The sequence below is a fragment of the Epinephelus fuscoguttatus genome, linkage group LG3 (genome assembly GCF_011397635.1).
Source record: "Epinephelus fuscoguttatus linkage group LG3, E.fuscoguttatus.final_Chr_v1".
Lineage (NCBI taxonomy): Eukaryota > Metazoa > Chordata > Actinopteri > Perciformes > Serranidae > Epinephelus > Epinephelus fuscoguttatus.
The window spans coordinates 41,269,334-41,285,813 of record NC_064754.1 but is presented as its reverse complement, the minus strand read 5'-3'; the positions used below and the strand labels follow the sequence as shown (position 1 = coordinate 41,285,813).

Here is a 16,480-nt window from a genome sequence, read left to right as displayed (position 1 = left end):
TGTTAAGGATATGTTTTGTCTAAACAATCAGTTTACAGAATGAACACACATCTTTCCAGGTGTACAACAATTTTATTATGTTAGAAAAAGTAGTTTTGAGCCCAAATAGTTGGCTTTTTTTCCCAGATACAGATATCAAAGTACCTGTATTGTACCTGACAAAAAGCCAATTTAGGGTTATCTCATACTTTTTCCAATGTGACAGACATTTAAAACAGTGTTGCTGCGGGAACCCTCAGACCAAAAAATCCTCTAACCTCAGTTAACCATCAGTCCTGCAGCGGCAGACATCAAAGAGCATATAAACAGAGCTTGGTGTTAAAGGTCAGTCGCCCTTTAGCTGAAGTCAGGGCCCCTGAGGGGAGGGAGTTTGTGATGGATGTGATTTAGGGGCCCCTGAGGTGCAGAGGTAAATTACAGCTACTGCAAACAGCGGGTTGTATTTTCTCCTGGCAGGGGTACATAGACAGTCTGTGCCCAGGTTATCTACATGTCTGCAGGCCAATAACTGCTGCTTGTTCTCTTTGATGTCCCTCTCCTTAAAATGATAGACCTCTGGGTTCGCACAGGTGAACAGTGCAATCAAAAGGAACAGAATGGTCCCTGAACTTACATGAGATCTTCTTAATGTCACTTCTGTGCTCTGATTTGATGCCACCTGCCGCCTTCTTTGACCCGAGATGTTACTACTGATATATACTAAAAATGTTTGCTGTGCTACAGCGTACAATGATGCATCATGGTGCGGCAGGAGTAAAGCTGATTTTGTCACTGTGAATGTGTAGTTATAGGCAGGGACAGGACTAAACGGAGAAAGCCATTAGAAGCTGCTAATGGAGGAATTATCATTCTGCTATAGTGACTTCTGCTTTTCTCTTCTGCAGTAGATTCTTCAGGAAGAATTCGCCTGTAAAGAGAAAAAAATATATACATATAAATTATCTGACGGGGGTTCTGGATTCAAACCCACCGGCCGGCCAGGGCTAACTGTGTGGAGTTTTGATGTTCTCCCTTTATCAGCAGGAGTTTTCTGCGTGTACTCCAGCTTCCTCGCACAGTCCAAAGACATGCAGGTTAATTGGTGATTCTTAATTGCCCTGTGACAGTCTGGAGACCAGTCAGGTTTGTACCCTGCCTCTCCCCCAGTGTCAGCTGGGATAGGCTCCAGCACCCCCTTATGACCCTTAACAGGATAAGTTGTTAAAAGTAATGAATGAACAAAAAATGAATGAGTGAAAGGGCTCATTGATATTATGAGTGTCTGACCACATCATGGAAAGGATCCCTCCACAGACAGACCTTCTTGTTAAAGAGTAAGATCCTGTTTATTTAATAGGAAATAGCCCAGAAATCATTACCGCCAACGCCACCAGACTCCATTCAAATAAACAGTCATGTTAGCATGTATACAGCCAGCATGTTTGCACATCTAACTGAGTACATTAAGGGTTTATTTCAACCACACAAGAATTGCTGATTGTTGGAACAGTGGAAAAATAAACCAAGATACTTTCTGTGAGATTTGTTTTGTTTCTGTCGGCTTTGACTAAAGTGTGATTTCCAGTGATTACTGTTTATTTAAATGGAGTCTGGTGGGTTTGACGACAGTGATTTCAGGGCTGTTTCTGATTAAAAGGATCTTACTGTTTATCAGAAAGTTCTGTCTCAGTGGGGATCCTTTCCAAAATGTTGTCAGCCACTTAAATTGACAATCTGAGCCTGTCAATGGCAAAAATAAGCACTTTTAATGGACGTAAACTGACGGTGCGAACATGCCCTAAGTGGTTACACTGCAGCCTGTTTCATTGCTGCCGGCTGCAGCCCTCTCACTCAATGCTGGACTAATTTCAAAAACTGTTGTTCTCATTAGTCACTTAGACACAAAAACATGGGAAAAGGGGTCCAAGTTGAAAAATACAAAAGTGAAGTAGAATCAGGAGTCCTCCTGTATGTCACTGGAGTAAACTGAACTATCCGTAACATGTGCTTGTTAAAACTGTACGAGATAGAGTGTGTTTCTCACCTGCTTTGTATGAGGATCGCACCAGTGGCCCACTGGCTGTGTAAATGAAGCCCATTTCATTCCCAACTTTCTCCCAGTGGGCAAACTTCTCTGGAGTGACATATTCCTCCACCTAAACCCAAACACACAGTCAAAATGTGCAATACTTTACCAAAATGTGCATTGTTCTTGCAGTGCTGAGCCTTAATGAAAGGAAAAGGATAATGTGCTTACTTTTAGGTGACGTTTAGTGGGTTGCATGTACTGGCCCAGTGTTAGACAGTCCACTCCTGCCTCTCGCAGCTCTGCAACATCACCAGAACAGCGTGGTCAGGGAATTGTTACACTTTGCATCAACGTTTTGGGAGTATGTCTATGAGTACATACCAGTCAAGGTGTTGTGTATCTGTTGGTCAGTCTCGCCCAGTCCCAGCATGATGGAAGTCTTGGTGAGCACAGTGGGTTTAACCTTTTTAGCGTGCTTCAGGACACTCAAAGACTGGTCAAAGTTCGCTCTGGGGTCACGCACGAACCTGCAAACAGATGGGACAGATGGACATCGTGAGCAACTGAAATACATGATCAAAAAGGTAACTATATACCCCTATACTGGAAATATATACCCAGATTACCATTAACAATGAAACACTTGTACTGTGTGTCTTTCCTATGTTTGACACTTCTGCAGTTCATTTAGTATTTATACTGACAGAATAGTCTCTGATGTGCCCCCTGCTGGTCAGTGTGTGTATTACTGTCCTCCTGCCTGTGGCTGACTGCCCTCTTGTGGCAGAGTTGTAACCAACATTTAAATTGTGAAGAACAGTGAAAATACTGTATTACCTGGCTTTTAGGAGCACTGCCTAGTTTTACCCCAAAAGCTATACAAAAATAAGGAAATGCAATCTGCAGTTCATGCAACAGCCCTACAGCTACCATGTCAGCAGGGAGATCTGGGCACTGGCTAGATGAAGAGCAGTTTACCATTGTTCATTCACACATACTATCCACATTGTTATGATACAAAGCTGGCTGAAAATGGGCAACGTATACCTTAAATGATGAAAGAGAAACCAGCTGCTCAGCTTCCAGCTCTGAGTATTTACCCTCTCATAAATAAAATTACAGCCATTACATAAAGAAGCTTTTCAAATAGAGGTAACATGTTGAGGTTCAGTCAGTACCTTTGCAGCTCTCGCACCGTCTCCACATTGTGGGCATATACATCCAACCCTGACAGGGCGATCTTCTCTACTGCTGCCAGGTCACCGCGAAAATCAGGGGTCAGACATTCAACCAGGATCTGAGAGTTCCTGAGATGAGGATGACAAATGTGCTTTTACGTTCATTTTGCACAGATATTAGGATACAAACACCCAATGGATCCAAAAGGGGAAAGAGATTATACCTTTCCTTCAGGTTGGAGACGGTCTTAGCAAAGTGCTCTGCGCCTCCATCAGCAATATCTGCAAGAAAATGTGGATTTACAGACATGACTGACAAAACCGCTGGCTAATATTTTTGAAAAGTTAGTTTGTGGACATTTATATAATTTGTTCACCTTTTTAAATCCATTCAGAGGACATGTTCTGTATGACTAATACTATTCTGAAAATGTCCGTTGATTTATAAGTCATGTAACTGATATATTCAAAGCAAAATTAAACAGAAACGAGCACACACTCTGTCGTGATAAGGACAGTGATAGCCAGGAACATTTGGGGAACAAAGCATATGTTGGGAAAGAGTTGTGCAATGGTTTTAATTCTGACAGACTTTTGCTGAAGCTTACACGGCCTGTTCCTCACAGTGTGTGTGGTTTTTTTAAGTGAGTAAATGAGAGAGGTTCCATTTCTCCTTGTAAAAATCAGAGCTTCATTGCTAGCACTGGTGTAAAGTCACACCTGGAAAGAATCCGGTAGATACACTGAGTTAGGAAACCATTACCATCTCTGTCGACTGAGGTGAGAACCACGTAGTCCAGCCCCCAGGCATCGATGGCCTTTGCTGTATTGTAGGGCTCGTCTGGGTCCAGAGGTGGAGGGCGACGGGCTGTCTTTATGGAGCAGAACCTGCATCCACGGGTACATGTGTCTCCCATCAGCTGCGTACAAATAGAGGGGAAAAACGTTAAGTTATACGTATCTCATATGACTGGAGCAAATAATCCATACAGATACCAATACCAATTCCAGCACCCTTGAAGTGATACCAGTACCAATATAGTATTTCATTCGATACTCATAATATAAATGTCAAATGCACTGCACTCAAATTAACCACACCACAGCCTGTATGGGTTATAGCTGCTGCTGCTGCAGGCGTGTGAGCTCCGTGCCACTGACAGTGGTCAGAGTCCACCCGGCTGCACAATAACAGTGATAGGGCTAACTATTAGCATCACATGGCTAACCTTGCCTAACAGTCGTCAACTTGTGAGTTTATTGTGACCAGTCAACGGCTTGGATTGATGCCAGCCACTGCTGCTGTGTTAGCTGGTGCTATCCGGGCAGATGTTGTCAACTGGGAGGAGAGCGGCTGATCCTGCAGGGCGTTGGGAGGGTGCGGGATCAGACGCCAAGCGCAAAGAGGACTGAAGGCAGGTATTGTTTGACTGGAGAGATTTTGATACTACTTGTTACTGGGTATCAAGTACCAATACCCAGTCCTAAAAGGCAGGATTTTGAATTTTACCTCTATCTATAAAGTTATCCATTAAGCAATACATAAGATTTACTTTTACTTCATTGGAAAATAAGAGACTGGATGTACAGAGATGCGTTTTTATAATGTTTTCTATAAGTGTCGGTAAAACTCGGTTGCACCACAGAGTAACACTGCGCCAGGACACTTACCATGATGGTGGCTGTGGCTGTAGCGTACTCTCCTCCTCCCCAGCATTCCCCAATGTTAGGACACCGGGCCTCCTCACACACCTGAGACAAAACACACAGAGCTGACTTGTACTTACCAGGTATTTTGTATATAGATAGATCCTGATGTAAAAGCCATTTAAGTTTGCAATTTAAGAAATATGTTTTGTATTTGAAAGGCAAGTAGATTTACCACGATAAAACTCACTATATCGCTTGGACCCTTGTGTTTTAAAGGATATAACTGAGCCAAGAATTTTGTTAATTATTTTTGAGTATGGGTATCCTTCACCAATTTGAAGTATCTGCATTTGTTACATTGCTGCACCCACTTATACAGACCATCCCTTTAACTCCTCGCCTGTCTAAACAACCTACTGTGTGCAGGTTGAGGTCTCTCAGTGTGTTCTTCAGCCTGTTGTAGTTTTTCCCAATGGGGATCTCTGTCTTCAGCCAAGGAGGAAGCCGCAGCCTGTCACAAAAACAACAGCAGAGCCATTCACTGAACACAGGTGAGGATAATGTGGATACAATTTTCTATCACTGTGTATGTCAGATAAACATCGGTAAAACATCGAGGAAAGATGAAGAAGATGGGCACGAGCTGAACTAGCATCCTGCTAGCCAATGTACAGGTGTTGAATAATAAATGGAACGACCTCAGTTTCCAACAAGATATCATGAATTGTAATATCCTCTGAATCACCAAAACTTGACTATATCCTGGACTGCACAATTCAACCAGGAGGATCTTTTTCTTTATGCAGATCTGACAGAGCAGACAACTCTGGTGAGAGAGGAAGTGGAGGTGTGTGCTTTATGGCTGCAGCACAGGAGGGGCGACCATGCGGCTGTCTTGTTGAGGTCAAGATGGGAAACAAACTACAAAGCATCCCCTCAGTGATGCAAACATGGAGCCAGTCAGAGTCTGGAGCACGTTCCAGGACAGCATTATCGACATCACCGATGCCATCAATGAATGCAGTCTGTGGTGGATTTAATTTTTAATACAACAAAAGCAACTGTACCTAAAACTTTAGTTTAAACATCCCGCAACTAGAAACTATGGATTACCAGAGCCATCCATGATACCACAAACAAACAGAACAGATATAAAGGCACAGAGGGAGGGAGGAAGGGGTTTGATTTGGTGACCTCACAATTGCGTCTCTGCTTTTTGTAGATGATGTGGTTCTGTTGGCCTTATCACAACATGACCTCCAGCATGCAGTGGGGCGGTTTGTAGACAAGTGTGAAGCAGTCGAAGTAAGAGTCAGCACCTCCAAATCTGCAACCATGATTCTCTGACGGAAATTGGTGGATTGCTTCCTCCAGGTGGGGAGTGAGTTACTGCCAAAAGCGAAGGAGTACAAGTATCTTGGGGTCTTGTTTATGAGTAAGGGTAGAATGGCGCGTGAGATGGATCGACAGTTTGGTGTGGTGTCTACAGTGATGCAGGCGCTGTGCCAGACCATCGTGGTGAAGAAGCTGAGCCAGAAGAAAAAGCTTTCGATTTACTGGTTCATCTACGTCCCAACCCTTGACTATGGTCACGAGCTTTGGATAGTGACCGAATGAATGAGACTGCAGATAAAAGCTACTGAAGTGAGTTTCCTCTGAAGAGTGGCTGGGCTCAGCCTTAGAGATAGGGTAAGGAGCTCGGACATCCAGAGGGAGCTCGGAGTAGAGCCGCTGTTCCTTCACATCGAAAGGGGCCACCTGAGGTTGTTCGGGCATCTGATCAGGATGCCTCCTGGGCGCCTCCCATTAGAGGAGTTCCGGGCACGTCCAACTGGTAGGAGGCCCCGGGGCAGACCCAGAACACACTGGAGAGATTATGTATCTCGTCTGGCCGGGGAACACCTCAGAATCCCCCCAGGAGGAGCTGGAAAGTGTTGCTGGGGAGAGGGACATCTGGAGTACTTTGCTCAGCCTGCTGCCCCCCTACGACCCAGCCTGGGATAAGCGGATGAATATGGAATGGAATCCACATGGTCATAAACACACATGCTGTGGGCAATCTGGAAACATTAATAAAGCAGCAGCCTACAAAGAGAGGCAAAAAAAGGACTACACTGCAATGCACAAGTTAAAGGAGCTGACAGGATCTCATTTCTCTGGAGTTGTACTTGCAATTTCATGTGACAAATAAATGATTGATTTCACTGGTCGTTGATTCAAATGAGCAGAAGTGCTATTTCACACAGCAAAATGTCAGACAAGGTGTATGAGGATCTATCTGGGTAGCATGCCACCTTGAACAATTCCCCTTAAAGGTATGACAGCAAGGACACTTAGACCTCAAGCTGATTCAGCTCAACACAGTCTGGCAGATAAGATATGGTCTGATCTGGTCTTTGAACCCCTCTGATAACACTCAAACACATTCTCGCTACTGCTGACCACAGCAGCAGCATCTCTGCTGTCTCACCTCTCTCCCTTCTCCCTCTTCAGGGTCCCTCTGTACTCAGCCCACTTGCTTTTCTCCGATAAATCCCCTGAAATGAAGTCTCCTAGATCAGGCCCGTCATCACTCAGAAGCTGCTTCTTTCTGTTCGCCCCGTCTGGGGAGGATTTCGCCGCAGTTGTCAGACTGCCGGTGTAAACCTGCAGAGGGAGGACTGAGGGTTAGCTCAGGTGCAGAGCTGACAGATTCAGTGCATTCAGGCTTGTTGTGTTTGTGTTCTGTTTTCAGCTTTATGACAGCCCAGCTAATCCAAGTGGGTTTTTCTAAGAGTTTACTTAGTTAAAGAGTAGTAGACTTTTCTAACGCCATGAAGAAACACTTCATCCTTTAATTCATCACAAACATACTGTACAAAATCAAAATCACTATATTTGGAGATGCATAGTTCCCACTGGACAGGAAGGGACTGACAAATAGTAATCTGTAGAGTAACTAAAGCTGTAGGACAAATGTAGTGGAGTAACAAACAATGTGATGTAGTGGAGTAGAGGTACACAGTTTACAGCTTAAAATGGAAATACTCAAGGAAAGTTCCTCGATTTCTTACTGTAGAACAATACTTGAGTAAATCTACTTTCCACCAGTGTCCTGGTGTCACTGTTTTACACAGTCTCATTGAGCAATCACACACAAAGCACTCATCTGGGAGCTTATAGCCAGGATTAAAGTTACTGTCTCTACAGCTGAGTTACAAAACATACGTACTTTAGGGCCCGTGGTCAGACACAACCCACAGGAGCCGTTAGCAAAGCAGCCACACCGTCACTATGTTTGTTATAGATGAAGAGTATTGGAGCTGTGGAAGTACTCACATGTGGGACACACCTGGGACTCAACCACAGGTGGTTTGTGGAAAAACGGCCGGCGACACAACAACTCTGTTTGATCAGTGCCATGACTTTAGCTAGCAGGAGACTGTCATTGCACAACAAGACTCGACGAGCGGCTGCTTTGGTCTGCTGCTGCGTTCCCTTGATGTACGCAAAGTAGGAAGAAAGGGCATTTAGAATAGGGTTAAATGTGTAATAGGGTTTTAACTTAGAAGTAATTTGTCTTGGCGTTTGGTGCATACAGTGAGAGGAAATAAGATAAAAGCAAAATACTGCAAAATTAAAAACGTAAATATAGAATCGAAAAGTTACATTAAAATATGAAAAATATGATATAAAAATACTGTGACAAATGTGTACAATATACTTGTTTTAAATAAGAGATCTGTACAGTTCTGTACAGGAGGTTGACAAATATTGATCAGGGAAGGTGTAAAGTTCACTGTACAGAGAATGTGCAATGCAGTATTCTTATTGAATATATATTTAACAAAAGTTGCAGATGTAACAAAACAAAACTAGGCAACCGATTTAACTAAATACTAAACTTATTTAACAACAGAAACAATTGGCAATTTGTCGTTGCCATGAAAAAATACTAATAGTTTCAAATCCCCTTTTTTAATGAGCTAAATCTGTGATATCCAGTGGTGAAAGAAGTACTCAAATCGTCTACTTAAGTTAAAGTAGTAATACCACACTGCAGAATATTATTTTACAGGTAAAAGTCCAGCGAAAATGTTCCTTGAGTAAAAGTACAAAAGTATTATTAGCATCAAAGTATACCTGTAGTATCAAAAGTAAAACTACTCGTTATGCAAAATAGCTAATTTCAGAATAATATATATTATTTTATTGGATTATAATCATTGATGCATTGATGTTTTAATTGCATTAATGCTGCAGATGGTAAAGATGGAGCTAATTTTATTTATATACATTTGATATTATTTTACATACTGCGTGGTAGCTTGAGAATTTCCCTCAGAGGAGCATTAAGTCCTTATTAATATAGTATATCATAATTTAGTTATTAATTATATTTGTATTGTTAATCTGAATCTGCAAAGTAACTACAGCTGTAAGACAAATGTCGTGCAGTGAAAAGAAGAATAATTGCCTCTAATGTGTACACTCCATTTCCACCACTGCTTATATCAGTGATCAAACTGAATTTAATTTGGTAACTTTGGAGCCACTGTGCCACCCGTTTGTTGACACTCCTATAGTTTGTTTTCACTGACTGATATTTGCGGTATCTTCGATTCGAAAGTAAAATGTAGACAGCTCATTAGACGGGTTTCTTCCCCTAAACAGCTGGTCTTTACAAACTGTCATGAACGCAGCACGGCGAAACTGGAATAACTGTTACTAATATCTAGACAGTAAAACAGCGTCTGTATGATGGCCTGTATTTTTTAAATAATAATTGACAGCCAATGTATTTTTGTAATTGCTACATTTCTGTACAATGACAACTGACGAAATCAATCATGACGCTCCTCGATCGTCTTGTAATGCCTGATGATGAAACGTACGTGCTCTACAATTGCGTCGTGACGTCCTTCCCTGTCATGAACGCAGCACGGCGAAACTGGAATAACTGTTACTAATATCTAGACAGTAAAACAGCGTCTGTATGATGGCCTGTATTTTTTAAATAATAATTGACAGCCAATGTATTTTTGTAATTGCTACATTTCTGTACAATGACAACTGACGAAATCAATCATGACGCTCCTCGATCGTCTTGTAATGCCTGATGATGAAACGTACGTGCTCTACAATTGCGTCGTGACGTCCTTCCGTCCTCCTTTCCTCTGCTACCGGCGAGGTGAGGATAGCTGAAAATTTCCTCCTGGAGTTTCATCTAACTCCATCTGTGCGAATTAAACATGTTTTTGGCTTCATTTTGAATCACCAGATGTGGACAGTATTGTGTTACACTACATAAGCTGTATTTTGCCTTTATATTAGGTTTGTTGAGAAATATGTTAGTTGTTTTTCAGGCTCCACTGTGTCTGAGGCCTGACGTCGTAACGTTAGCTCTGTCAGTTTAGGGCCGCAGCGGGTTTAACAATATTATTGTTAAAAGATAGTTTTGTGTAGTTCAGCTTTTAATAACGCTCAATTCGAAGTTTCTGAGTTGTACATCTACGACGGTACGCATGGGTAAAGCCGGTGTCACTTCCTAATGTCCGTTAGCATTAGCGCTAATGCTAGTTGAGGTAACGCAGTGTGTCTGTGGGTAGTTGCAGATGATGGACATTGAGTTTAACAGTGGCCACGTCTTGCTTAGAATCGTGTTAAAATGTAACATCAAACATTATTTTGTAGTTGTGTCATGGACAACATGTCAGGTCAGCCCGGTGTAACTGTAACTAACCTGAACTGCAGAACCAACAGTCATAGATTTGTAAAGTAAAGCTGTCACACATCACAAGGGATGCAGACAAGCTTCAGAGCATTAAACACACACTGTGTCTGTCTTTACAGAATGAAGACCATTCTCAGCAGTCAGACCGTCGACATCCCCGACAATGGTATGAAACTGTTGTCTGTACAGTATCATGATTATTCTGTATTTCCCGTGTTTAAACCTGTAACCTGTGTGGAGTTCAGCTTCTTAACCTTGTGTGTGGTTGTGTGTTTCTTTGCAGTCGAGGTGAGGTTGAAGGGGCGGACAGTGATAGTCAAGGGGCCCCGTGGGAAACTCGTCAGGGAGTTCAACCACATCAACCTGGAGCTCAGTCTGCTGGGCAAGAAACAGAAGAAGGTAAGGAAGAGCCTCAAATGAGGCAAAACGCAGTTTACTTTAAACAATACTGCCATTAACACTTTTGTGCTACACCAGCAATGTTAAGGCAAGTATAAACACGGCTGGGCGATGTGCTTGAATCATTACCACAATGATCTATGGTAAATTTATAATAATCAATCTGATTCACAAAGCAGTCATCTGTCTTCCATTGTTATGTAGTTTGTTACCATGTTATGTAGATGTTTGAAAGATATAAATAACTCCTTATCTTGTTGATTGTAGCCTAATCAGAACATGGGGCATTTGTAGAGTCATAGAATATTGCTGTTACCATCACAGGGAAGTCAGGGGAAAAAACAATACAACAATAAAACAAGGGCACCTTAGTGCTGTGTTGTTTTTTTTTGCTGAATTTGAATAAAAATAAGGTAAGCCATTGCAGCAGCTTTGGCCCAAAGTTAGGGTTTGATGTTAAAAACCTAGCGTTGGAGTTCTGTCACAAATTGGGCTGTATTCTGTAGTATATTAAACAGGAATAACCCTGAAGGAAGCAACCTGTATTATTGAAACACAGTAGTAGCTTGATGAAAGTGATGTCTTCCTCAGCTTCGTGTGGATAAATGGTGGGGAAACAGGAAGGAGCTGGCCACAGTCCGCACCATCTGCAGCCACGTCCAGAACATGATTAAAGGAGTCACTTTGGTGAGAGTACAGTTCTATTTGTCGCAGTTTGATGCTGTCAGAGTTCTTGACAAAGGCTTATTGTATTGATGTCAAACTGCTGTGATAGCTCTGTGCCAGCCATCATGGTGGGATTAGTGTGTTTTGTAGTCATGGTTTTGTTCCGTGTGGCTGGGTATTGTTAGAACATTTTGTTTGCCTCCACGGTTCGGCTCAATGCTTCTCTCTCTTCTGTCTGACTGCAGGGTTTCCGGTACAAAATGCGTTCCGTGTACGCCCATTTCCCCATCAACGTCGTCATTCAGGAGAGTGGAACTCTGGTGGAGATCAGGAACTTCCTGGGAGAGAAGTACATCCGCCGTGTCCGAATGAGGGCTGGTGAGTCTGCAAGTCATAGCAGTATTATAGTTATGAGCAGGGAAGCAAACGGTTAGCTTTTCAGTACTGTGGCTTTTTTCACATCAATGCGGGTGACTTGTGTGAATTGAGGATAAATCAAATCACTGATTACGTGGTTTATTGTAGTCTTGCTGCACTATGGCTGACACAGCAACAAATGCTAAAAAGTTTGTGTGTGAACACAACACTCTTTCTCTGCACTGTATGGCTCATGTTGAATGGCAACTGATTTAGAAACCAGGCTGACGTGATCAGCCCTGTACGCTCACTATGCAAGGGCCCCCCCTCGAGCTCATGTCAAGCGGGTGTCACTGTCTTGCCTAGCCAGGTCTATCTCAGCAATTAGGTAAACTTGTCTTCTCAAGTTCTCTCGTATAACTAATGCTTAGTTGATGTACTCGTTTGCAGTGCATCTCTTGGTATGCCTGTCTTTGTCTTGTTTGCCAGTCACTTCCAGGGCTGTGTTCTGTGACTTTGACAAAAGTGAGAGTGAAATACAGCTATTCATAACATTTGATAAATGCCAACAGGCAAGTATTAATAAACTACAGCTCAGAAAACAGGATCTGAATTTCAGTACGGATTGTGCATCATTTCATCGATTCCTGCAAATCTAGTTATTATAATGCAGGAAGTTCCTGTATACATTTATAGCAATGTCTAGTGAATTTCAGTCAGTGTTTGAATTGGTGTGAAATGTGGGAGGACTGATCGGAACGCTGCGTTTGAAGGACTTACGCTCTGGACAACACACCTGGTGTTCACTCTCTTCCTCTCTCTACAAAGCTACAATCTCCCTCTGCTGTTGTAGCTTCTCTCGCTAGCATATATAGACAAGTTTCAATGATGTGAAGTTGAAGGCGTATAAATATGGACCTGAAAAGAATAGCACAAATGGCGGTGCCATTGATGTCAATGTTAACATTGTTAATCTTGAGAATCCTCGAACTCGTAATGGTATCGTTACTAAGGTGAATCCTGTCCAAAGACACGTTTCAAGTTAACTGGCTCAGAATCCATCTGTGGCTCCAGTTTAACAGTGAAATGAGCTGCTCGATTTGTGAAATATACAGCGCTGCGCCTTTTACCATCCGATGTAAGGAAATGTCAACTTTAAGAGTCATCACTCAGATGGTGTTTCACATACAGCAGGGAAAGAAAAGAGCATGGAGGCGATGATATTTCGCCATTAAGCAAAATGCTGAACCTCAGACTGCTTCGCCTGCCTTGCACAGCAGCTGTTAGTGAATGAGAGGCATTGTGGTGAACTTTATCTTGCACTGGAGTCTGTTTTATACCACCTGGTGTATTTGATTTCATAATGCATGATAGTAATTTTATCCCATTCTGAATAGTAAAACTAATTTTGCCATGTTGTCCCCTCCGTCTCCCAGGTGTGAACTGTGCTGTCTCAGCTGCCCAGAAGGACGAGCTGGTGCTGGAGGGTAACGACATTGAGCTGGTGTCAAACTCAGGTATGCTGTCTGCTGTTTTCTTTACAGCTGTTCTATACTGCAGTGTTTTGTTTTTTCTCCACATGGGACCAGAAGGATTCATAACACTACTGCTGATCCTTGCCCATTTTTGAACCCATCCACTCTGCTTCATGGCTAAGTCTCCCTTGGCTAAGATGTTGTTTGCCATTATTTCATGAGCTGTGGACATTTCTGTGCAGCTAGTTTGTATCAGTCCAGTGGTGTTGTAGTTGATCCTGTCAAATCCTGTTTTCATGTATAGCCCTCTCATTCTACAGAACAAACAGAATATTCCCCTGAACTGTCAAAGTATACAGTTCCTCATTACTATTTGAGGTGCACTGATAGTTTTATCATTGAAGGATGTTGTGATGTTGGAAATTGCAGTCAGATGTATATGGCAAAATTCAGTGGAGTCCAGCACACGTTTCAATAAACTTTCATTTTAGATATACACAAACTTACACTACTTAAACTTTATTTATTTTTTAGTTTTTGTATCTATTTGTCAATGCACCAAAACACCAAAGCAAGTTCATTAGTTAATCAATGAACTGGTTTCTGATTTACAGTATTATGATAGTACAGTATTTGGTGGCAAAGATGACTGGAGTCTGGGATTCCCAAACTTTATTGGCTTGTTGCAGTTTATAATGAAGCAAAATCATCTTACAAGCCCCCTGTTAAAGGTTACATATGTGCCGAGTTGTGAGCAAAAATTGACTTGAATACCTTTAGAGCTCCAAAGAAACAAAACTAACCATTATTTTACCAGGGAAAAGCAAAAATAAATGTCAAAAAAATGTACCAAAAAATAAATTGGCTTTAGCAAAAAAAAAAACAACCTCAGATATACCTGACTGCAGTTATTTACAATGTTGAGAATTCTCTACAGTGGAACATATTGTACAAAAGACACTATCACTGCACCTCAGTTTAGATTTGATTCTCACTCAGTGCCTTTTCATTGTTCGTTGCATTCCTCAGTAATCCCCCCTTCCTCTACTCTTTATTGGTATAAAGTAGTTTTTGTAAGTAGGAATGACATATTTTGTTTTTTTGGGGGGGGTTTTCGGCTCTGTATTCTAGCACATCGAAGTTGTTATTTAACAGTTACACTGCTAACTTTCAGTTTTATATGTTTTACTCAACATTGTAGGAGCTTCAACAGCACATTAATCCATAAAATAAGTAGAAAACAGCTTTGGTCCAGCAGCCATCTCTCAGATAAAAGTCATAGCAACATTATAGAGATGCACTTTTAATTTGACATGGATGTAAACACCCTTAAATAAAAACTGACATTAAAACCTCATATTCCATTGTAACTGTCAAATATAGAGCCAAAGCTGTCTCTCAGTACTTCCTGACTGCATATCTCCCCAGTGCTCCTCCCTCAGTCTGATCTCTCCATCTCTCCCCACCAACCTCCTCTGTAATTGTTGTGATCCTGTGTGTGACGTGACGTGTTGCTCACCATCCCAACCTCTCTCTGTTCCAGCTGCTCTGATCCAACAGGCCACCACAGTCAAAAATAAGGATATCAGAAAGTTCTTGGACGGTATTTACGTGTCTGAGAAAGGAACAGTAGTGGAGCCACCTCAGTAAAAGTTACATCTGCACTTGTCGAGGTTAGACATTGCCGTCGAAGCCGACCTCATGGCCTATCTGTTTTCTCTCTCTGCATGCTCCTTACATTGTCTGATGTCTTGGTGGTGGTACAAAGACATTTTGGTCTTTTCTTTAATTGCTCAGTTCCCTCTGTTACAGGATGTCTGCAATTTTATGCTCATTTTTTACAATGCAAATATGTTTAATTTTAAAGTTATGTGTAGTCAGGTCTGGGCGATGTGATTTTAAAAATAATATGGTAGTACTGTTTTTCAAATCTGGTTATTTTCATGATTAATCGTTGTGTCTGTAAGAAGTCAAATGATTTCCAAGAGCATAAGATGTCTCCAGGGTAACTGAAATTATAAATGTTAAAATGATAATTTTCCAGTATCCAAAAAAATCCAATTCTCATCCAAACTGATGTGTGGACTTGATTCTTGTTTCTAAAATAAGTAAAACAGTAGTAGTACTAAATGTGCTTTTTGTTTTTGGAGCGATGCACGTCCAAATGTTGACATCTTTCGTTCTTGTTACAGTTGTTAGTCACTTTGAGTCTGTGTCTGCCACTTCAATGTAATGACATATATCAAACATGCAAGTTCACAATCCGTATTGTTTAAATTTTGTGGAATTTTGTGTTCGTTTGGACCACAGTTCTTTAAACTATAGATATTCATATCACAAAATACGGTTCCACTGAAAGTGTGAAAGTGTGTTAACTGTTGCCTAGCCGTGTGTTTATTGCTACAGATGGTTCATTTGTTTACTGACTTCACTTTAATGTCTTCATTTAACACTAACCACAGCATGCAAGTAGAGTCTGAGTTATTAAATATCATTTTGATATTTTCTTTAAAAAAAAATGCCTGTTTCAAGAGAGATCATCTCAGGCCTTAGTAAATCTACATGTTGTGGTATTAAAACTTTAATTTCCCTCTGCTCTGTCTTTTCAGCAGCCTTGATCCAACAGGCCACCACGGTCAGAAAGAAGGACATCAGGAAGTTCCTGGACGGCATCTACGTCAGCGAGAAGACCACTGTGGTGGAGCAAAAGACCGAATAATTGTTCACCGTGTCCTGTTATGACCAATAAAACTACCATCTTTTCCAATCAATCTGTCCTCTGATTATTTGATTCACTCGGCTACATGTCACAATAAGTTAAAACTGCATTTGCAGATAAATTTGGCAAGATTTGAAATGCATATTTCATCCTGCCTGTTGCCTTTTGTTCGGAACGAAACCAGTGACTCTCCTGTGTGTCCTGAAGGCATTTTATGAAATAAAATCTGGGTGGGGGTAAAAACCCTATTCTCAATGGGCAAATGTGAGTAAAAGTAAGACCAAGTTGTAAGACTGCAATATAAAAACACTTAAC

General features: G+C 41.6%; 2 protein-coding genes across 3 annotated transcripts; one reads left to right on the top strand and one right to left on the bottom strand.

The window, feature by feature from the left end:
* Window positions 1–52: 52 nt before the first annotated feature.
* On the bottom strand, window positions 53–8,311 carry lias (lipoic acid synthetase). The gene is made up of 11 exons (XM_049572710.1): window positions 8,155–8,311; window positions 7,307–7,482; window positions 5,254–5,347; window positions 4,858–4,938; window positions 3,950–4,106; window positions 3,411–3,468; window positions 3,187–3,315; window positions 2,390–2,535; window positions 2,237–2,307; window positions 2,024–2,135; window positions 53–907 (listed from the first exon to the last, which is right to left on the bottom strand). Exons 1-11 carry the CDS (start codon window positions 8,236–8,238, stop codon window positions 846–848), a joined length of 1,170 nt encoding a protein of 389 aa, XP_049428667.1. The 5' UTR covers window positions 8,239–8,311; the 3' UTR covers window positions 53–845.
* A 2,241-nt stretch (window positions 8,312–10,552) lies between these two features.
* On the top strand, window positions 10,553–16,217 carry rpl9 (ribosomal protein L9). Of its 2 annotated transcripts, none has more exons than XM_049572719.1 (7): window positions 10,553–10,715; window positions 10,833–10,948; window positions 11,540–11,635; window positions 11,860–11,992; window positions 13,408–13,488; window positions 14,990–15,119; window positions 16,059–16,217. In XM_049572719.1, exons 1-6 carry the CDS (start codon window positions 10,619–10,621, stop codon window positions 15,094–15,096), a joined length of 630 nt encoding a protein of 209 aa, XP_049428676.1. In that variant the 5' UTR covers window positions 10,553–10,618; the 3' UTR covers window positions 15,097–15,119; window positions 16,059–16,217. The 2 variants fall into 2 exon arrangements, with proteins under 2 accessions (XP_049428676.1, XP_049428675.1); XM_049572718.1 differs by having other exon boundaries at window positions 16,056–16,217.
* Window positions 16,218–16,480: the final 263 nt, after the last annotated feature.